At 38.3% G+C, this 19976-nt stretch overlaps 1 protein-coding gene across 1 annotated transcript in view; it reads right to left on the bottom strand.

Annotated features, from left to right (window-relative positions):
* The window catches only part of TTN (titin), a 336226-nt gene that overhangs the window by 212477 nt on the left and 103773 nt on the right, over nt 1–19976 (bottom strand). The window contains 34 exon segments of the mRNA XM_043993320.1: nt 416–694; nt 784–1062; nt 1162–1440; nt 1905–2192; nt 2989–3267; nt 3481–3762; nt 4160–4438; nt 4751–5032; nt 5831–6118; nt 6236–6523; nt 6672–6950; nt 7051–7329; nt 7428–7706; nt 7873–8160; nt 8286–8564; nt 8713–8994; nt 9130–9408; nt 9809–10090; nt 10679–10966; nt 11086–11373; nt 11515–11793; nt 11889–12167; nt 12279–12557; nt 12729–13016; nt 13117–13395; nt 14404–14682; nt 14809–15087; nt 17060–17341; nt 17588–17866; nt 18113–18400; nt 18507–18785; nt 18897–19175; nt 19300–19578; nt 19680–19961. Of these exon segments, the coding sequence (XP_043849255.1) occupies nt 416–694; nt 784–1062; nt 1162–1440; nt 1905–2192; nt 2989–3267; nt 3481–3762; nt 4160–4438; nt 4751–5032; nt 5831–6118; nt 6236–6523; nt 6672–6950; nt 7051–7329; nt 7428–7706; nt 7873–8160; nt 8286–8564; nt 8713–8994; nt 9130–9408; nt 9809–10090; nt 10679–10966; nt 11086–11373; nt 11515–11793; nt 11889–12167; nt 12279–12557; nt 12729–13016; nt 13117–13395; nt 14404–14682; nt 14809–15087; nt 17060–17341; nt 17588–17866; nt 18113–18400; nt 18507–18785; nt 18897–19175; nt 19300–19578; nt 19680–19961 (9576 nt within the window).

Below are 19976 nucleotides of genomic sequence, written 5' to 3'. Positions count from 1 at the left end.
CTACAAAATGAGCAGGTTGTACTCAGTGGTCTCTAAGGTTCCTTATAGTTCTAAAACCTGTGATGCTATGATTTCTATGGGCCTCGGTTTCTTTGTCTTGATTGGACCAGATGAGACTTTAAGGTCCCTTAGAGCTCTAAATTTATAATCTTAGGAGAATTATTTTTCACACAAAATTATTATGTGAATGAATAATTATTTCCTAATTCCAAATTAAATTATAATTTGTCATCTTTCTCATAAATAAGTTTGGAGAATTAACTGTTGAGGGAATTCAATTAGATAATGCGTTTATGAAGTGCTTACCACTACCTAGGGCCTTCAAAAAAATCATACTAGTAAGAAGGCCCAGATGAGACAATTTAGATGCAGTTCAAAGGAAGGAGCTACTTCATTAATTTTTTAAACTACTTACCTTGAACAGTAAGGAAAGTTGATGATGACACTTCTCCCACACTGTTTTCAGCTTTGCAGATATATTCTCCACTGTCATTAATGTCAACCTGGTTGAAAACCAGTGTAGCAACATTATTCCTGAAATGCATCTTGAGGGTTGAAGTGGCTCTTAATTTTGTATCTCCTTTGTACCAAGATACTGTGATTTCAGGGGTGCCAGCAACCTGGCATTGCAATGAGGCAGAATCTCCCACAGTCACTTTTACGGGATCCATTTGTTTTACAAAATAGGGTGGCTCTAAAATATGAGGGGAGATGATCAGTAGTGAAAGAATTCTAAAGAGTGGACACAAGTTCTAAAAAGAGAGATATGTTATAGGAACTCACCTAATATCAGTATTTGTGCAGAGCAAGAATCTTTCCCAGAGGCATTCTCAATGTAGCAGTTGTATTGTCCTGCATCTTCAACTGTGCTGCTGGGAATTTCTAGGATAGCAGATTTGTCTGTAGCAGTCAGGCTACATTTTTGAGACTGAGTTATATTTAAGCCATTCTTCTTCCATGTGACTGAAATGGGTGGGGTTCCAGTGTATGTACCCTCAAGAATCAAGGGCTTTCCTTTCTCTATGCTGTAATCATTTAGTCTCTTCACAAATTTGGCTGGAGCTAGAGAGAAGAAAAGGATAAAGTCAAACACACACACATTCACATCCGTGCACACACACAGAAAAATTGAAAATGGAAGAAGGCATATAAAGCACCAACCTTTTACATAAAGATGTGCCGTACAAGAAGCCTTGCCAGCATCATTACTAACTATGCAGGTGTAATCTCCACTTTGTGATGTATCTACTTCAAACAGTTCCAGTTCAGCCACTGAATCATCAAAAGAAACATTACATCTGTCTCCTGGTACCAGTTCAGTGCTACCTTTAAACCAGCTAACATTGAAAGGAGGAGTTCCTCGAATGATGCTGGTGAACGTTACATTTGTTCCAGTGAGGACATCCATAGAATCAGGCTTCTGCACAAAGGAGGGTGGTTCTAAACACACACAGAGACATATATACAAGAAGGTTAGTATTTGTGTGATAGGGAGTGATGAAAACAATATAAACCGTGTAGCACAGCATAGGGCCTTCAGCATAGTAAGTGCTCAATAAATACAGTTTGAGAAAGAACTGATATTGATTGAACACAGACTGAAGCATGCTATTTTTCACTTTCATTTTTTCTTTTATTCAGGTTTTTTTATACAAAATGACTACTATGATAATGTTTTCCATAACTGCACATGTATAACCTATATCTGATTGCTTACCCCCAAAGGGAGAGGAGGGGAGGGAGGGAAGGAAAGAGGGATAGAATTTGGAACTCAAAACTTTAAATAAAATGTTTATTATTATTAAAGATTAAAAATACAGTTTGAAAGAATGGAGAAGAGGTTATGCCAAAACTGAACCAGATTCTCTTAAATGATCTAGCTCATCCTTTTCTTTTTTACTGACCTCTTACAGTCAAGGCTGCACTACATTCATCAGATCCTGCAACATTTGTAGCTATGCAGGTGTAATCTCCTTCATCTGATTCCTCAAGAGCATTCACAGTCAGAGAACATGTATTATCTGTTAGGGTAGTCTGGTACTTTCTTCCACTAGGGATCTCATTTCCCTCATGGTACCAGGTGACAGAAATCGGAGGTGATCCATAGACTTTGCACTCCATTACAACAGAGGAACCATAGAAACCATTTGTCTCTTTCAATCTCCTTGTGAAAGATGGAGGCACAATTCGGTCTAAAGAAGGGAAAAGCAAAGAGTGGCAGACAGCTATAAAAATTATTTTAAAAGAGAATTTCTATCTTATTGCTAAAAGGTCCTTTACTTTGATCCACACCATTGGCCTTAGTGTAGAAGAATTCATAAGAAATTCATAACAACAGAGGGCTCAAACACTAATCAGGAGGATCTGTTGGTTTGATGTCCTAGGGTTTCATTTATAGTGCTTGATATTCTAGTTCCTTCTCTTTTCAATAGATGAAGGGATGTTGTAAATTGAATGTAATAGACCATGTGGCCTTATCCAAGAAAAACAACTTTGTTCTGATCATTCAGAAATAAAAATGGAGATAAAAATGGATTTTCTTCTAATTTCTCCTGTGGGTCAACTCTAATTTTGATAACCCCTAGGATACTGAGTTCAAGTGGCCCTACTGAAATAGGTTTCCTTATATAGATGTAAGCTCCCTGAGAGTAGGAACTATTAAAAATTTTCTGCTGTTCTTTTTTTATCTTCAGAAACTAGTATGGTGCCTTGTACATAATAAGAATTTTTTTTTTTTAGTGAGGCAATTGGGGTTAAGTGACTTGCCCAGGGTCACACAGCTAGTAAGTGTTAAGTGTCTGAGGCCGGATTTAAACTCAGGTACTCCTGACTCCAGGGCCGGTGCTCTATCCACTGCACCATCTAGCTGCCCCACATAATAAGAATTTAATTAAGTGTAGAATTGCCTGGAACTGAATTTTTCTTCAAAAGAAGCAAAGTAAATTCTGAGCTGTAGAAAAATTATTAATGAAAATGAAACCAACTAACCTGAAACCTGAATTGAAGCTGTACAGCTGTCTTTCCCAACACTGTTTTGCACCTCAAAAGTGTACACTCCACTGTCACTTGGTGCTGCATTAATAATCTTAAGACCGGACACTTTGTTGAAAAAACTTAATTTGTACTTGTTGTCACTGGTCAGCTCTTTTCCATTCTTAAACCACTTGGTAACGAGTTCTGGAGTACCAGCAACTACGCATTCGAGGGTACAAGTATCTCCTGATGTAACATTGATGGATTCTGGCTTCTCTACAATGACTGCTGGTTCTGAAATTAGATGCAAATCACACCCACGTTTAAAAGTTAGGCTAAGCAACAGTAAAAACAGACAGCTACATTATGAACCCTCCTGTTGTAATGGATATATATATATATATATATATATACACACACATATAGATATACATGGTATAATACCATATCCATTTGGAGAGTATTTTTATAATATGTACATGTGGATATAAACATAGAGATACTAACCTAGAACCGAAAGTGTTGCAAAGCATTCCTGCATTCCAGCATCGTTTTTGATCTGACAGGTATACTTTCCAGCATTGGCTGGTTCAGCATTTGTCAGCTGTAGAGTTGCAGTGTGGTCTGAATAGGACAGCCAGACATTGTCACTCTCTCGAACGACTTCCCCCTTGTCTTTGAACCACACCACTGAAATTGGCTCAGGGCCTTCTATGACAGCCTGCAACTGAACTTGTTCTCCAACTATGGCAGAAAAGTCACTTAGCTTCTTTACAAATCTTGGTGGTGCTGATGGAGAAGAGGTAATACATGGTTAAAAGCAGTACATGGAAAAAAAAGATCAGGAGGGCATTTCACATTGAAGTCATGAATAAAAGGGCTAACAGGCTAGTGGTTGTTGCTATTTATTTAGGAGGTTGAGGGGCTATGCTGTCATGAAGATGAAGTGGAATGCACCAGACCCATTCCCCTCACCCTTCTCTCAGGGGCTTGGAGTGCCCAAATGAACAAGGTATCTGTCAGAGTTTAATCTGAGAAGAAGAAAGATAAATAAAGTCAAAAGAAAAGGAACAAATGAAAGGCAGAGGATGTTAGGATTGAAGGGGATAAGGACAGAATAAGATAAAGACAAATAAGGGTGGGGATAAGGAAATGATATAGAAGTAGGGAGAGAAGACAAACTAACCTTTTAATGCAATAGAGCCAACACAGGTGTCACTCCCCACATCATTGGCAGCTTTACATTGATATTCCCCAATATCAGAAGCATCAACGTTAAGAATGTGAATGCTAGTAAGAAAGTTCTCAGACATTATCTTGTACTTCTTTCCACTTCTAAGTTCTCTTTTGTCCTTATGCCATGAAACTTGGAACGGGGGAGTTCCTCGGAGCTCACATTCAAGATGAACATCAGAACCTTTCAGGGTCTCAATGGCATGAGGCTTTTTGCTGAAGACTGGGGGTTCTAAAAATAGATATTTGAATTGAGAAGGATGGAGGAAATTAAGATGGGTCCTCTAAAGGTAACATCAGAAATAAAATTTGACCAATAAAATGTCAAAGACAAAAAGACAAAAAAAAGTCAAAAACAAAAAGACAGGAAAAAAAAGTCCTAAGTGGTGAGCACGAAGCAGAAAGGCAGCCAATGGGAGGGGAACATATTTGGAAGAAGGCAAAGGTAGCCAATAGAGGAGGGAAGCATAGATGAAAGAAGACAAAGGTAGCCAATGAGAGGAGAACGTAGATGGAAGAAGACAAAGGTAGCTTGAGCTCTGACCTTTCACTTTCAATGATGTACTGCTACTTGCACTGCCAGCAGCATTGTGGGCCTCACATGTGTAGTCCCCACTGTCTTCAACACTGAGGTTGTGCATTTCAATCACTGCCACAGAATCCACGAATGACATTCTGTACTTTTCACTGGTTTGGATTTCAGTTTCATTTTTATACCAGAGCACTTTAATCTCTGGAGACCCCCCTATTTTGCATTCGTATCTGGTAGAGTCATTCTCTTTAATGATTCTTGAAGGTTCTAGTTTCTTAATGAATCGGGGTGGTTCTGTGTAACCAAGGGAACAACATGGGTTAGGGGATTATGGAACAAAAACATTCTCAAGGTGTAACAAAGTTTCTTCCATAGCTTAGACAAATCACTTCATTTTATGGGGAAACACTTTATTTTCTTCTGAAATTCTGTCAGATTGTTCAGCATTTCTTGGATGATGTTTAGCAAGAACAAAACACAACAAACACAACACGATAGACATTTGATAAATGCTTATTTCCTCCCTCCCTTCCTCTCTTCCTTCCTTTTTTTCTTCCTTCCTTTTCTTCCTCCCTTCCTTCCTCCCTTCCTTCCTTCCTTCCTTCCTTCCTTCCTTCCTTCCTTCCTTCCTTCCTTCCTTCCTTCCTTCCTTCCTTCCTTCCTTCCTTCCTTCCTTCCTCTCTTCCTTCCTTCCTCCTCTTCCTTCTTTCTCCTGAACAATGTATATACATGTATATATGTACACATCACTGGGGGAGCTAGGTGGTGCAGTGGATAGAACAGTAGAGTCAGGAAGACCTGAATTCAAATCTGGCCTCAGACATTTACTAGCTGTGTGACCTTTGGCAAGTCACTTAACCCTGTTTGCTTCAGTTTCCTCATCTGTAAAATGAGCTGGAGGATGAAATAGCAAACTACTCCAGTATCTACCAAGAGAACCCCAAATGGGATCATGAAGAGTTGTACACAACTGAACAACAACAAATATACATTACCAGAACATGATGGGCTAAAAAAGCACACTCTAAAATACACATGAGTTCTTATTGTTTCTTAAAACAAAAAAAGATAATACTATACTGTAGCATATACCTTGTACACCCAGTTGGGCTGAGCAAGAGTCTTTTCCAGCATTATTGCTTGCATAACAAGTGTATTGTCCAGCATCTCCTTTAGCTACTTTGAGAACTGTCAAAGTGGCTGTGTTTTCAACCAAAGTCATCTTATAGTTGCCTCCAGGACGGATCTCCCTGTTATCTTTGGCCCAGGTGATCTTGATTGGTGCTGTGCCAGTTACATGGCACTTAAAGGAACCACTTCCTCCAAGAGCAAGATCTACTGATACAGGTTTTAGATCAAAGAAGGGAGGTACTTCGTGCTCTGAAAACATTAAGAATATATGATCATAATTGTGAGTTTTATTATTATTATTTTTACTAGCTCCTTTGTGATTTGGGAACATACTTCATATGGGAAAACTTGTCAAGAGCTACCTACCTGAGAGGATGAGCTTGGCACTGGATGAAGCAGTTCCAAGAGGATTAGAAGCTGAGCAATTATACTGACCCATGTGACTCTTCTCAGTTTGCAAGATCTGGAGAGTTGCAACATTATGGACAAAAGATGTTTGCATGTTAGGGTCATCTTTTATGAGAGCCCCATCTTTGTACCAAGACACCTGAATGGGTTCTGAGCCATTGATGCGGCATTCAAATGCAACTGGGAAGCCAAGGGTTTCCTGAATGTCCTTCAGTTTCCTTGCAAAGGAAGGTGGAAGTTTGCGTTCTGGAATGAAATTAGAAATATTCCTCATTGACCAAAGAAGAGAAACCCACAATTGTTTTTACTCATTTCACTTTTGATGGTCATTAAGAAGTTAATTATGTTAACATGCTACTAAGCACTTGATTTTTGAACACTATGTTATCATCACCTTGAATAACAAGCACAGCTGATGAAACAACAGCCCCGACACTGTTTTCTGCCTTGCAGGTATATTCTCCAACATCACTATGATCCACTTTGTTGATCACAAGGGAGGCAACATTATTTTTGAAAGACATTTTATACGCAGGAGCTGATCTTAGTTTTGTATCTTCCTTATACCAAGATATTTTGATTTCTGGGGTTCCAGCTACTTGACATTGCAAAGTAGCAGACTCTCCAAGGACCACTTCAATGTGTTCCAGCGGTTCAAGAAAGTAAGGTGGTTCTATAGCATAAAAATATTATAATCAGTCAACCAAGCCAACCAAAAAAAGATTTTTGAAAAGAAAGGTGAATACAATAGAAAGAGATGACAGTCAACACACCTAAGACAGAGACCAAGGCTTCACAAATATCCTGACCAGCTTCATTCTCAATCAGACAACTGTACTGTCCATAATCATCGATTGTGCTATCAAGAATTTCCAGTATGGAAGATTTTTCTGTCATAGTAATACTGCAGTTTGGAGACTGAGAAAGAGAATAACCATCTTTTATCCAGGTCACTGAAATTGGAGGGGTCCCCGCAAAGGTACACTCAAGAGCTATGGGGAATCCGGCCTCGATGCTGGAGTCAGTTAATCTTTTCACAAATGCTGCTGGTTCTGTAGTAAAGAAAGCATGAGGGTGAAATTCCAACCCTCTGTGAAGACTTAGAAACAGAAATAAATTAGAACAACACAAATTGGAAAAAAGAACAAACCTTTCACAAAAAGATGGGTGGTACATGAGGCACTGCCTGCATCATTGATAGCAAGACAAGAATAGTCTCCACTCTGTACTGGCTCGACATCAAACAGTTCCAGTTCTGTAATTGACTCATCTACTGAGATATTGCAGGAATCTCCTTGTATGAGTTCCCTGCTACCTTTAAACCACTTGACATTGAATGGAGGAGTACCTCTTATTACACTAGTGAAAGTGACACTCATTCCAGGTAAAACTTCCACAGGCTCGGGGGTCTGTTCGAAAGAGGGTGGTTCTAAATGTTTAGGAAAAAAAATGGACAGAAAGAGAGAATCCATCAAATAACTGCCTTTGAAATGTGAAGAAAAAAAAGAAACATTAAATCTATGCAGAGAACAAAGAGACACCAGATAAGAGAGGAACAAAGTCACATGGAAGAAGAATCCTATTTATCCACTGACCTTGTACGATCAGAACTGCTGAACATTCATCGGATCCAGCTACATTAGTGGCTACACAAGTGTAAGTCCCTGTATCTGAAGACTCCAACAGATTCAGACTCAAAGTACAGACATTTTCTGAAAATGTTGATCGGTATTTTGGTCCACTAACAATCTCATTTCCATTCTGAAACCAGGCCACTGAAATAGGTGATGATCCAGCAACTCTGCACTCCAAATGAATGGAGGAACCCAGAACCCCATTAGTATCTTTCAATTTTCTTATGAAAGAAGGTGGTACAACACGATCTGTGTAGAGAAGCATAGCCAAAAACAGAAACAAAATTGGATTTTGTCGTTCTCATTATGGTTGTCTAAAGAGAGAATTTCAGAAGAGAAAAAGAATAAATCATTCAAATATAATTTAGGCTAACCTGAAACATGAACGGAGACTGTGCAGTTGCTTTTGCCTACGCTGTTTTTCACTTCAAAACTATATAAGCCCTTGTCACTCATCTCTGCACTGGGGATTTTAAGGGAAGCGACCTTGTTGAGGAAGGTAATTTGGTGTTTGCGGTCAGCAGATAATTCTTTTCCATCTTTGAACCACTTAGTAATAAGTTCTGGAGTTCCTGTTACAAGGCACTCGAGTGCAAAAGGATTCCCGGTAGTGACAGTCATAGGTTCTGGCTTCTCTAAGATCCTGGCTGGTTCTAAAAGGAGAGGTAAACCAGTATTGAAATCCAACTCAAAGATACCTTAGTGTCTTAGTGGCAACATAAGAATTTTTTTGTTTTGTACAAAACAGTCACGAGAGGCCAGCCAGTTTTATTTTTCACAAATTATCATTAAATTACTAACCTAGCACAGATAAGGCTGCTGAACACTCTCGCATGCCAGCATCATTTTTGACTTGGCATATGTATTTTCCAGAATTGGCAGCCTCAGGTCTCGTAAACTGGAGGGTGGCCACATTATCCACAAAAGTAATGGTCACGTTTTCACTTTCTCTGATGACTTCACCTTTGTCTTTCAGCCAGACAACAGAAAGAGGCTGGAAACCTTCAACTAAGGCCTGTAATTGAACAGGGTCTCCTACAAGAGTGGATGTATCACTTAGCTTCTTCACAAATCGTGGAGGTTCTAATAAAAGATAAGCATGGTTGTTGTAAAAAAAAAGACAAGATTAATATGGAGACAAATTAACAGCTACAAGAACAAAAAAAAAAAAAGGAAGATTGCAAGAAGAAGCACCTCTATGTGCCCAAGAATACCAACCTTTGAACTTCAGAGTGCATACACAAGTGTCACTTCCCACCTCATTGGTAGCTTTACAGTGATATTCCCCTGTGTCTGCAGCTTCCAGATTAAGGATATGAAGGCTAGTATCAAAGTTTTTCGAAGTAATTTTGAATTTCTTGCTGCTTCGGACTTGTTTTCTGTCTTTAACCCATACCACTTCAAATGGAGGTGTGCCCGAAATTTCACATTGGAAGACTACATCAGAACCTTTAAGAGCACCTACTGGAGCAGGTTTCTGGGTGAACACAGGAGGTGCTACCAAGACAAACAAAGATGAGGAATTAACCGTCTTGTTTTCTAAAAATTGAAAGGGATATTTTAAAAATGAAGATGATTGGGGCAGCTAGGTGGCTCGATGGATAAAGCACCAGCCCTGGATTTCAGGAGGACCTGAGTTTACATCTGGTCTCAGACACTTGACACATACTAGCTGTGTGACCTTGGGCAAGTCACTTAACCCTCATTGCCCCGCCAAAAACAAAACCAAAAAAATGAAGATGATTAAGAATGAATGGTGTGACAAGATGAACAAATAACAATTCGGGTTTGGGGCTTTTTTTGGGGGGGTGGGGTGGGATGCTTCAGGCCTCCAGTACTGAAAGGGGTTAAAATTAAAGGGGAACAAAAATGGAGAGCAGTTTTCATATCTTCTAACCTTTAACTGTGAGTGCTGTACTGCAACTTGCATCACCAACACCATTATGAGCTTCGCAAATGTAATCTCCACTATCTTCAGTGCTGGCTTCATTAATAGTGAGGAGTGCCACGGAATCCGTGAAAGACATGTTGTATTTCCAGCTTTCATGAAGTTCACTGTCATTTCTGAACCACATGACTTTGATTTCTGGGGAGCCACTGATCTTGCATTCCAATCGAATGGACTCTCCCTGCTTCCCAATTTTCGAAGGTTCTAATTTTTTAACAAATTTGGGAGGTTCTAGTAAACCAAAGGGAAAAAAATGTCATTTAAATTTTGTGATAGAATAATGACAGTTTGAGTTTAACAGAGAATTTAAAGCGTTCTTGTAGAAACTAGTTTGTTGTTAGTAATAAACAAAACCTGACAAAATGCTCTTTTGGAAAGTTAATGTCCTATCTAATGTCTTTCTTTTGTAATGGCATCATTATTTTCACTACAGAATGAACTGCCAATGAACTTATTTCTACTCTAGATACATAAAGGATAACAAAAAGGATAGATGAACACATACATGTATATATAAAACCATTATGTCTGACAAAAATTTAGTAATGATGAAGACTGTTACGTAATATAGAAAAGAGTGCAACATTTAACAAACACAAAGTAAAGAATAACTGTCTTCTGGTATGACTACACATATTAGATTACATAATTTTAAGAAAAAAACAAATAAAGAAGGAAGAAAACTTTGATTTAGGACATCAACTTAATGGTGGAAAGTCTAGGAGATGTAGTTTACATGAAACACTTAAATAATAATAATTTCAAGACATCCTCTCGCAATGATAAAGAACATATATCACTAGACACTTTAACTACTACCTTTTACACTAAGTTGAGCTGAGCACATGTCTTTCCCAACATCATTAGTTGCTTGACAAGTATAGTGGCCAGAGTCTCCTTTGCCTACTTTAAGGATTCTCAAATGTGGTGTATTTCCCACACATGTGATTGTATAGTTTCCTCCAGGGCGAATCTCTTTGTTATCCTTTGACCAAGTGATCCTCATTGGTTGAGCACCAGTGACGTGGCACTCAAAATCGGCACTCTCTCCAGCAATGACATCTATTGATACAGGCTTTATATCAAAGAAGGGAGATTTCTTGGGTTCTAGAACATGGAAAAGAAAAGCACAACACACATTTTTGCTCAGCCAACCAGTTCTACTTTGACATAAGGTGTAAAGAAGAGATGCTTGGTAAAGAAAAGGTGTCTGTGTGGAAACTAACCTCTTGCTGTCATCCTAGCACTAGAAGAAGCAGTTCCAAGAGGATTGGATGCTGAACAAGAGTATTGTCCAGAGTGACTCAAGTCAGTTTGCAAAATTTTGAGAGTTGCTACGTTATCTACAAATGATGTTTGCAAATTTTCATCGTCTCTTAAAAGGACCCCATCTCTATACCAAGAAACTTGGATAGGTGCTGAGCCATTTAGACGGCAAGTTAGAGTAACTGGTAACCCAACCGTTTGCTCAATGTCCTTTAGTTGTCTTGCAAAGGAAGGTGGAAGCTGGCGTTCTGTTGGAATGTAATATATGAATATATTAATTAACAATGAATACATTAATTAGTAACTATCTCAGGGTATTTCTGGGGAGAGCATCTCCCCAGAAAGACAAAAGATAAAGAAAAGAGGAACCAATTAAAACAAACTATCACCTTGAATTCTGAAGATTGTCTTAGAAACAGCAGTTCCCACGTTATTTTCTGCTACACAGGCATACTCTCCACTGTCACTGATGTTCACTTTGTTAAAAACAAGTGTGGCAACGTTGTTGGTAAAGTACGTCCTATATTCAGGAGTTGGTCTTAATTTGGTGTCTCCTTTGTACCAAGATACCGTAATCTCTGGCGTCCCAGCAACCTGGCATTGTAAAGAAGCTGAATCTCCCACTGCTGCTTCCAGAGGTTCCAGTTCCGTAACAAAATAAGGTGGTTCTAAAGAATAAATCATAATAATCAGCAGTGAGGATCAAAGGCCACATTTCTTATTAGGACAATGTAAGATGCCAAGATCAGACATGCTCACGCACCTAATGTAGACACTTTAGCTTCACAAATATCCCTTCCAGCCTCATTCACCACCTCACATGTGTACTGCCCAGCATCATCTTTGGTACTGTTGACAATTTCTAAGATGCAAGATTTTTCAGTTGTGACAATGCTGCATTTTTCCGACTGACTTATATGAACACCATTCTTTTTCCAGGTCACTGAAATAGGAAGGGTTCCAGTGTATGCACCCTCCAGGATGATGGATTTTCCTGGTTCTACCCAATGATCACTTAATTTCTTCACAAACACAGCAGGTTCTAGTGAATAAGAAAATGATCATGGTCAAAAGTCCAGAAGTCTAATCTAGAAAGATGAACTAAAGTTTCTGGCATTTGCCAAGTGGGAAGAGCAAAGAAATTTGAACAAACCTTTTACAAAGAGGCGAGTTGTACAAGAGGCTTTGCCAGAGTCATTAGAAACCACACAAGTATACTCCCCACTCTGGGATATGTCAACATTAAACAATTCCATTTCTGCTACTGTGTCTTCAAAATAGATATTGCATGAGTCTCCTTTCACAAGTTCTCTGGCACCTCTGAACCAGCCCACCTTGAATGGAGGGGTTCCTCTAATTACACTTGTAAAAGTCACATTTTTCCCTGGTAGAACCTCCAAGGGATCAGGTTCCTTCACGAAAGAGGGTGGTTCTAAATAAACACGGAAAAGATTAGGGAATAAATTAAAAGATCAAGCCCCAAAGAAGATTATCACCAAATACAATTGCGTGTTTAATATGAAAAGAAAGAGATTTCCTGACAAAGAAACTTGGCACAAAAGAAGGAACATATTTTGCCACAATTTTGCCATCTAACACTGACCTTGGATAGTTAAGACTGCCCTGCATTCATCAGATCCAGCTACATTAGCAGCTACACATGTATAATTGCCAGTATCAGCGGAGTCCAGTGAATTCAGCTGCAGAGTGCAGACATTATCTGAAAATGTTGTTTGGTATTTCGCTCCACTAACAATTTTATTTTGTTCTTGAAACCAGGCAACAGAAATAGGTGGAGATCCAGACACTTTGCACTCCAAGATACAAGAAGAGCCCAATATCCCATTAATATCTTTCAGTCTTCTTATAAAAGAGGGAGGAACAATCCGGTCTGTGTAAGAAAATGCAAGACACTTATAGCCATTTGAACGAGAGAGATGTTGGTAAAAGAAAATTCAGGTAATCATTAGAAGAATGATAGCTTAACTGACCTGAAACCTCAACTGTAGCTGTGCAGCTGCTTTTTCCAACATTATTTTGAACCTGGAAAGTGTATGTCCCAGTATCTTGCTTTTCTACAGAAAGAATCTTTAGGGTAGAGACTTTGTTGAAGAAGCTAAATTTGTGTTTCTGGCTGCTGGTCAGCAACTTTCCATCCTTATACCATTCAACTGAGAGTTCAGGGGTGCCAGCCACTTTACATTCCAGGGTACAAGTTTCTCCTACAGTCACCATCATTGATCCTGCCTTCTCTACAATGACTGCAGGTTCTGAAATGAAATGTCATAACCCTTTGTCATACAGTACTATATTTTAGTATATTTTGCTATCACATTTTGCAATGACTTTTTACATTTATAAGCTAGCCCTCTCCAAAAGTAGCATAACATCATTTAAAAATTCTTTTTAATAAAACTAGAAGATATATTGTTACTAAGCTAAATGTATTAATAGATGGCAATTATAGATGAAGTCTATATTAGTAAGTGTCAATTATAGATGAAATTTATGTCAATCTTTGTCTTAAAATCATTTGGATTGTTTTATAGAAACTCTATGTTGATTTGCTCTGAAGAATTTTCTGAGCAGGGGCCATTTGCTATTGTGAATTATTTTGAATTGTAAGAAATGTGCAATGTGAAAAAAACTATTTTATCAGGTAGAGATAGTTATAGCAACTAGTCTCTTGAAATATCTAATCAAATGTGCCAAATTTTTAATGGAAGACTACTGTTCTGAATCATATCTGCATAATTCTTAAACAGGAAAAAAATAGTTTCATAAAATGAAAGGGCAGGTTTCTCTTATCATTATTTGGCCTTGGATACCTGGCTTTCTATTCGTTAGCTTTGGGATCAACAGTAATGACTAGAATTTCCAACATTAACTATTTCCAATATTTTCCTAATTTAAAGTCATTTTTGCCTTAGCAAAAGAAAGAATGAAATATGGCAACAAATCTCTAATGTTCTGCCTTGTTAAGTAAAAGACAATATGTAACATGTATATATATATATATATATATATTTCATAATGTAACATATACAAAGTACATGTAAGTCCACACACAAATGGGCTATTAACAAAACAAGTGTTGATGGGAGTTTAGGATTGGAAAGACCTTGGAAGCTTCTATTTCACCGACTTAAACCCTTTCAAAGAGTCAGATACATCTAATCCTTGAAGATTTTTAGGGAAGATGTTTTTGGTCAACATCCTGCAGTAATTCATCTCAGGGTTCAACATCTCCTTTCTATAAGGAAATTACTTTTACCAACCTAAAACAGTCAGTGTGGCAAGGTTCTCCCTCATTCCACCATCATTTCTGATCTGACAGATGTACTTCCCAGCATGGGCTGGTTCTGTTTTGGCAAACTGTAGAGTTGCAACGTTTTCCACATATGTTATCCTGGTATTTTCACTTTCTCGAATAACTTCTTTGTCTTTAAGCCATTCAACATAAATTGGCTGCACACCTTCAATGGTTGCTTGAAACTCAGCAGGCTCACCAACCACAACAGTGAGGCTGCTAACTTTTGAAACAAATCTAGGTGGTTCTGAACAAGAAAAGATGAACAAGAGTTGTAAAAAGAAATGCAGTATTTTTAGGGTGGGGGGAGCAGTAAGAGAAAAAGAATGGAAATTTTATATATTACTGACATTAGTGGCACCAACATACTTACCTTTAAACTTTACGGTACAAATGCACGTATCACTTCCCACCTCGTTTTGTGCTTTGCAGTGATATTCACCAATGTCTGAAGTTTCGACATTTAAAATATGAATGCTTGCATGAAAATTTTTAGATGTGATCTTGTATTTTTTGCTACTTCGGAGTTGTCTCTTATCTTTATACCAAACCACCTCGAATGGTGGTGTTCCAGAAAGTTCACATTCAAGGCTAACTTCAGCACCCTTAAGTGTGTCTACGAGAGGGGGCGTGCTGCTAAAAACAGGTGGTTCTGTAAAGAAAATAATTCCCCATGACTCTATTTTATTGAATTTCAAAGAATTATTGAACGTTAGAGGTAGAAACTATTTCTGAGACAATTTAGTCCAATCCTTTCATTATTATAGATGTGATGATAGGCTTAAAGATACCACAGGAGTCGATACTGACAGACCTGAGACCAGATTTCCTTTGAGCTTTACTGTGCTCATTTCTTTCAGATTAAAAAAAAATAAACTAATGCAAAAATGGTGAGAGGAAAAAAAAAGGATGTTTATTGATACTCAGTCATAAAAGAAGCATGGAATACTGAGTTCTGTGCTTGGGGTAAATTGGAAGATACTATTGTGTCTGTTCCCTCAAATTTCTAATTTTATAAAAAGAGAATAGCCACATTCGTTATTTAATATACTACATGTAGTTTTAAAAATGCTGTCAGCAAAATTATCACTGTTATTGCTACTGCTAATAACAGGGATAGGGACTATACTTGCACTTTCGTTGGAAGGGTCAATGTGGATCAGCCCATGTTTTGCAATTTACATATAGTCTTGGAAAGCTGCTTACATCAGTGGTGTCAAACTAAATATGAATGGGCCCCTAAACCATATATAAGGATTTTCATAGGTCTCATATTGACTTAGAAAGCCATAAACTATTATCATCTAAATTTTATTGTATTTTTAATTAATTTGTTAAACATTTCATTTTATTTTAAAAAATACTTCCTGATTTTATATATATATAAATCAGGAAATATATATATACACACACATATATATACATACATACATATATATATATATATATATATTTTATTTATTTATTTATTTATTTTTTGCAGGGCAATTGGGGTTAAGTAACTTGCCTAGGGTCACACAGCTAGTAAGTGTTAAGTGTCTGAGGCTGGGTTTGAACTCAGGTCCTCCTGAATCCAGGGCCGGTGCTCTATCCACTTCACCATCTAGCTGCCCCCTGATTAGATTTTAATTTGCTTCTGATTGCATGTGGGAGTAGCATGGGCTAGGTGTGGTCAACAGGCTGTACTTTTGACACCTTCAGTTAGCGTGCCAACAGGTTAAATGACTTGTCCTGGTTAACATTACTGCCAGTATGTCTCAGAGTTAGGACTTGAAGTCAGTTCTTCTTAGTTTTAAAGTCAGTTCTCTATCCACTATTCTATTCATTTGAACAGTTAATATTGTCAGGAATAAGAAAGTAGACGGATATTGTTTTCTGGGTTTTCAGGAGCCCCTGTTACTGAAGGCAGATGAATGAAAAATCATATTTTAAGAAATGATATTACCATCTGTGGCACTCAATGTCTGTCATTGATGATAGTAATGATGATAGTGGTGATGGTGTGACATGATAGTCTTATACCTTTTCTAGAGGACAGATATTACTTCTTGTCAAAGTGGCAAATCTGTCATTTTGCATATCTTTACAAATTGAGTTAGATGAAGTGCAAAACGAATATGACAAAGGGGGCTGAATCGGATAATAAAATCACTTCCCAATTAATTGAAAAACTGCTAATTATAGGGACACAGATTAAGTCATAATAGTAACGACTCCTGAGAGTCTTTTAAAATGAACCAGAACAATGTAATCCACCCCCCCCCTTTTTGTGACGTAGCAATGAGGGTCAAGTGACTTGCCCAGGGTCACACAGCTAGTAAGTGTCAAGTGTCTGAAGCCAAATTTGAACTCAGGTCCTCCTGAATCCAGGGCTGGTTCTTTACCCACTGCACCACCTAGTTGCCCCCAGAACAACGGAATTCTGAAAATATGACCCCCAACAGGTTCCCAAAGAAATATATCTGGAGGTCTCAGTGAGTCCCAAGATCAGCTTACATTTCTCAAAAAAATAATGAAAATGGAACTTGACAACAAAAAAAGAAAAAAAAATGAACCACCTCACCCACTGTCAGCAAGATATCATGTTTTGGTTACTAAAGGAGGTGAGAAAGGAGACTGCTAACCTTTTACTATGACCTTTGTGCTACAGCTTGTGCTACCGGCAGGATTGTGGGCTTCACAGATGAAATCACCACTGTCCTCAGTGCCAAGGTTGTACATCTGTATCACAGCCACTGATTCAATGAATGACATTGTATATTTTTCACTGGCCGACAATTCATGGTCATTTCTGTACCATCTGACTCTTATTTCAGGAGATCCACTCAGTTTGCAGTCGAGTCGTGTTGAATCCCCAGCTTTCACTATTCTGGTTGCTTCTAATTTCTTAACAAACTTTGGTGGTTCTAAGAGGCCAAGGAAAAAGAGGTTAAAATGAACACAAAGGGTCAGAGAGGGGGAACCATGTGCATTTGATTAAAAAATACAGTGGGAAGAGATTAAAAGGAACAAGATTAACTTTAAAAATTAATTTTCAGACTATGTCAAAATTTGGATACTCATTGAAAATAGTCATTAGGAAGATGCTTAACAGTTGAGCATAGAAAGAACAAACGCACAAAGACAGAAACAAAACAATCAGGTTTGCACACCTGTTACAAGCAACATTGTGGTACAAGAGTCGCTACCAACATCGTTGGTAACTTGACAAGTGTAATGTCCAGTCTTTGATGCATCCACAGAGTAGAGATTTAAGAAACCTGTTGAGCCTTCCAGCCCAATAAAGCATTTAGGTCCGGATTCAAGTTCAACCTCATCTTTAAACCACTTTATCTTAAATGGTGGTGTTCCCCTCAGGATTGCCTTAAACTCCACTGTTGACTCTGGCACGGCTTGTTGTCTTTCAGGTTTCACTAGGAAGCTTGGTGGCTCTATAGTTTTTAAGAAAAATATAGGTTGAATTAAACTCCTACAAGTGTAAGTGTTTTCACCATTTTAATAAGAAAATAATGTAAAAAAGAAATTCTAGAAATATTAAAATTTTCTTAGAGTAAGTGAAAGACACGTAAAGAAACAACTTCTAAGAATGGTTTTAAGCTTCAAAGACAAAAGAAAAAGAGTGATCTACTTTTACATTATTCACAAATAAGAATCAAGAAGAGGTAGAGTTTGCAAACCTTTCACAGTTAAGATTCCACTACATGCTGCATCCCCTGCTACATTTGCAACTTTGCATGTGTAATTTGCAGTATCTTCTAATTCAAGATTATTAACCTCCAGTGAGACAGTGTTCTCATGGCACACAAGTCGGTATTTTGCACTGGCAGATATTTCTTTTCCATCCTTATACCACTGGGCATTAATTGGAAGTGAGCCTGAAACTTTACACTCCATTTGAATAGAGGAGCCCAGAACTTTATCCATTTTGGTTAGTTTTTTGGTGAACGACGGAGGAATTGTTTCATCTGCCCAAGAGAAATACCAAAAAGAATGTACCCATTAACATCTTGCTTTTCTTTTGTAAAGGGCTTTATAGAAATCAAATTAGCAAGTTGAAATAAGATTACAAACCTAGAACTCTTAAATAGGCATCACAGCTACTGCTTCCAAAGTCATTTTCAACCTTGAAAGTATACTGACCACTGTCCTGCTTCATTACTGACTGAATCCTGAAACTGGCAACATTGTTTTCAAAATTCATTGCTAAGTATCTACTGGGCACAATGGGTCTACCATCTTTAAGCCATTTCACTCGGAGTTCAGGGGTTCCAGCCACAACACATTCAAGAGTCACTGGGTCTTTTTCAGTCACGTCAATTGATTTTGCCTTCTCTATTATTTGAGCTGGTTCTGTGGTAAAATCAAAGCATGGTTAAAAAGATATTTTCCAACAGAGAGAATGAAAGCCTATTAAAAGATGTGCCTCTATAGAATACTGTTTAAAAAGAATGGCGCACAAACCTTGTACTAAAAGGAAAGCGTAACACTTTTCTACCCCTGACTCATTCTTTGCTTGACAGGTGTATCTGCCACTGTGACCATAATCCACCGTTCTTATCTGTAGGGTGGCCACATTGTTCATGAACGAAATATGCATATTATCATCTTCGTCAATAATCTGATCATCTTTTAGCCACACCACGGAGAGAGGTGGAGAACCTGCCACCGTGCCCTGAAAAACGGCTGAGCTTTTCAAAACCGTCGTCACGTTATCTATCTTCTTAGTGAATGAAGGTGGTTCTGTTGTTAAATAGGACAGTATGGGAAGAAGAAGAATTATTTGAGTTTGTAGGCACACGTAGTCATTAAAGTATATTATAGAATGGAAGATTTGGTATCCTGCTTCTTGTTTTCTGTAACTGACCTTTCAGACTGACTCTGGTACTGCAAGAGCAGCTTCCGCCTTCGTTGGATACAATGCACTGGTATTCACCAGTATCTGAAGGGTCACACTTGGTTATATGGAGGTTAAATACTGACACTCGGTCAGTCAGTGTATATTTCTTGCTGCTTCGAATTTCCTTGTTATTCTTGAGCCAGGTAACTTCAAAAGGAGCAGTGCCTGTTACTTCACATTCAAGCTCCACATCTCTATCTTTGACTACTTCCACGGGTTTCAGCTCCCTTACAAATGTGGGAGGTTCTAAAAATTCAAAAGGAAGACAAGATCTAGCTTACTCAAGGGAAAAACTGAAACCCAGAGCACGACAAAACCCTACAGGGCTAGAGATGCTAACCACGAACCTTTCACTTTCAATTCAATGCTGCAACTTGAAGTGCCAGCATCATTCCGGGCCTCACAGACATAGGTTCCACTGTCTTCTATCCTAGCACCAGAAATCTGAAAAGTGGCTAAGCCATCAACGAAGGAGATGCTGTACTTGTCCACAGCTGTTATTTCATTCCCATCCAAGTACCAGGAGACTTTAATCACCGGGGTGCCTGTTATTTGGCATTCGAAAGCTGTTGACTGTCCTTTCCGCAATACTAACACGGGGCTGGGCTTCTTAATAAATTGAGGAAGTTCTATATATGAACAAA

The sequence above is a fragment of the Dromiciops gliroides genome, chromosome 3 (assembly GCF_019393635.1).
Source record: "Dromiciops gliroides isolate mDroGli1 chromosome 3, mDroGli1.pri, whole genome shotgun sequence".
Lineage (NCBI taxonomy): Eukaryota > Metazoa > Chordata > Mammalia > Microbiotheria > Microbiotheriidae > Dromiciops > Dromiciops gliroides.
Note: the sequence above shows the minus strand (reverse complement) of the source record. Positions and strands in the feature narration are given on the sequence as shown.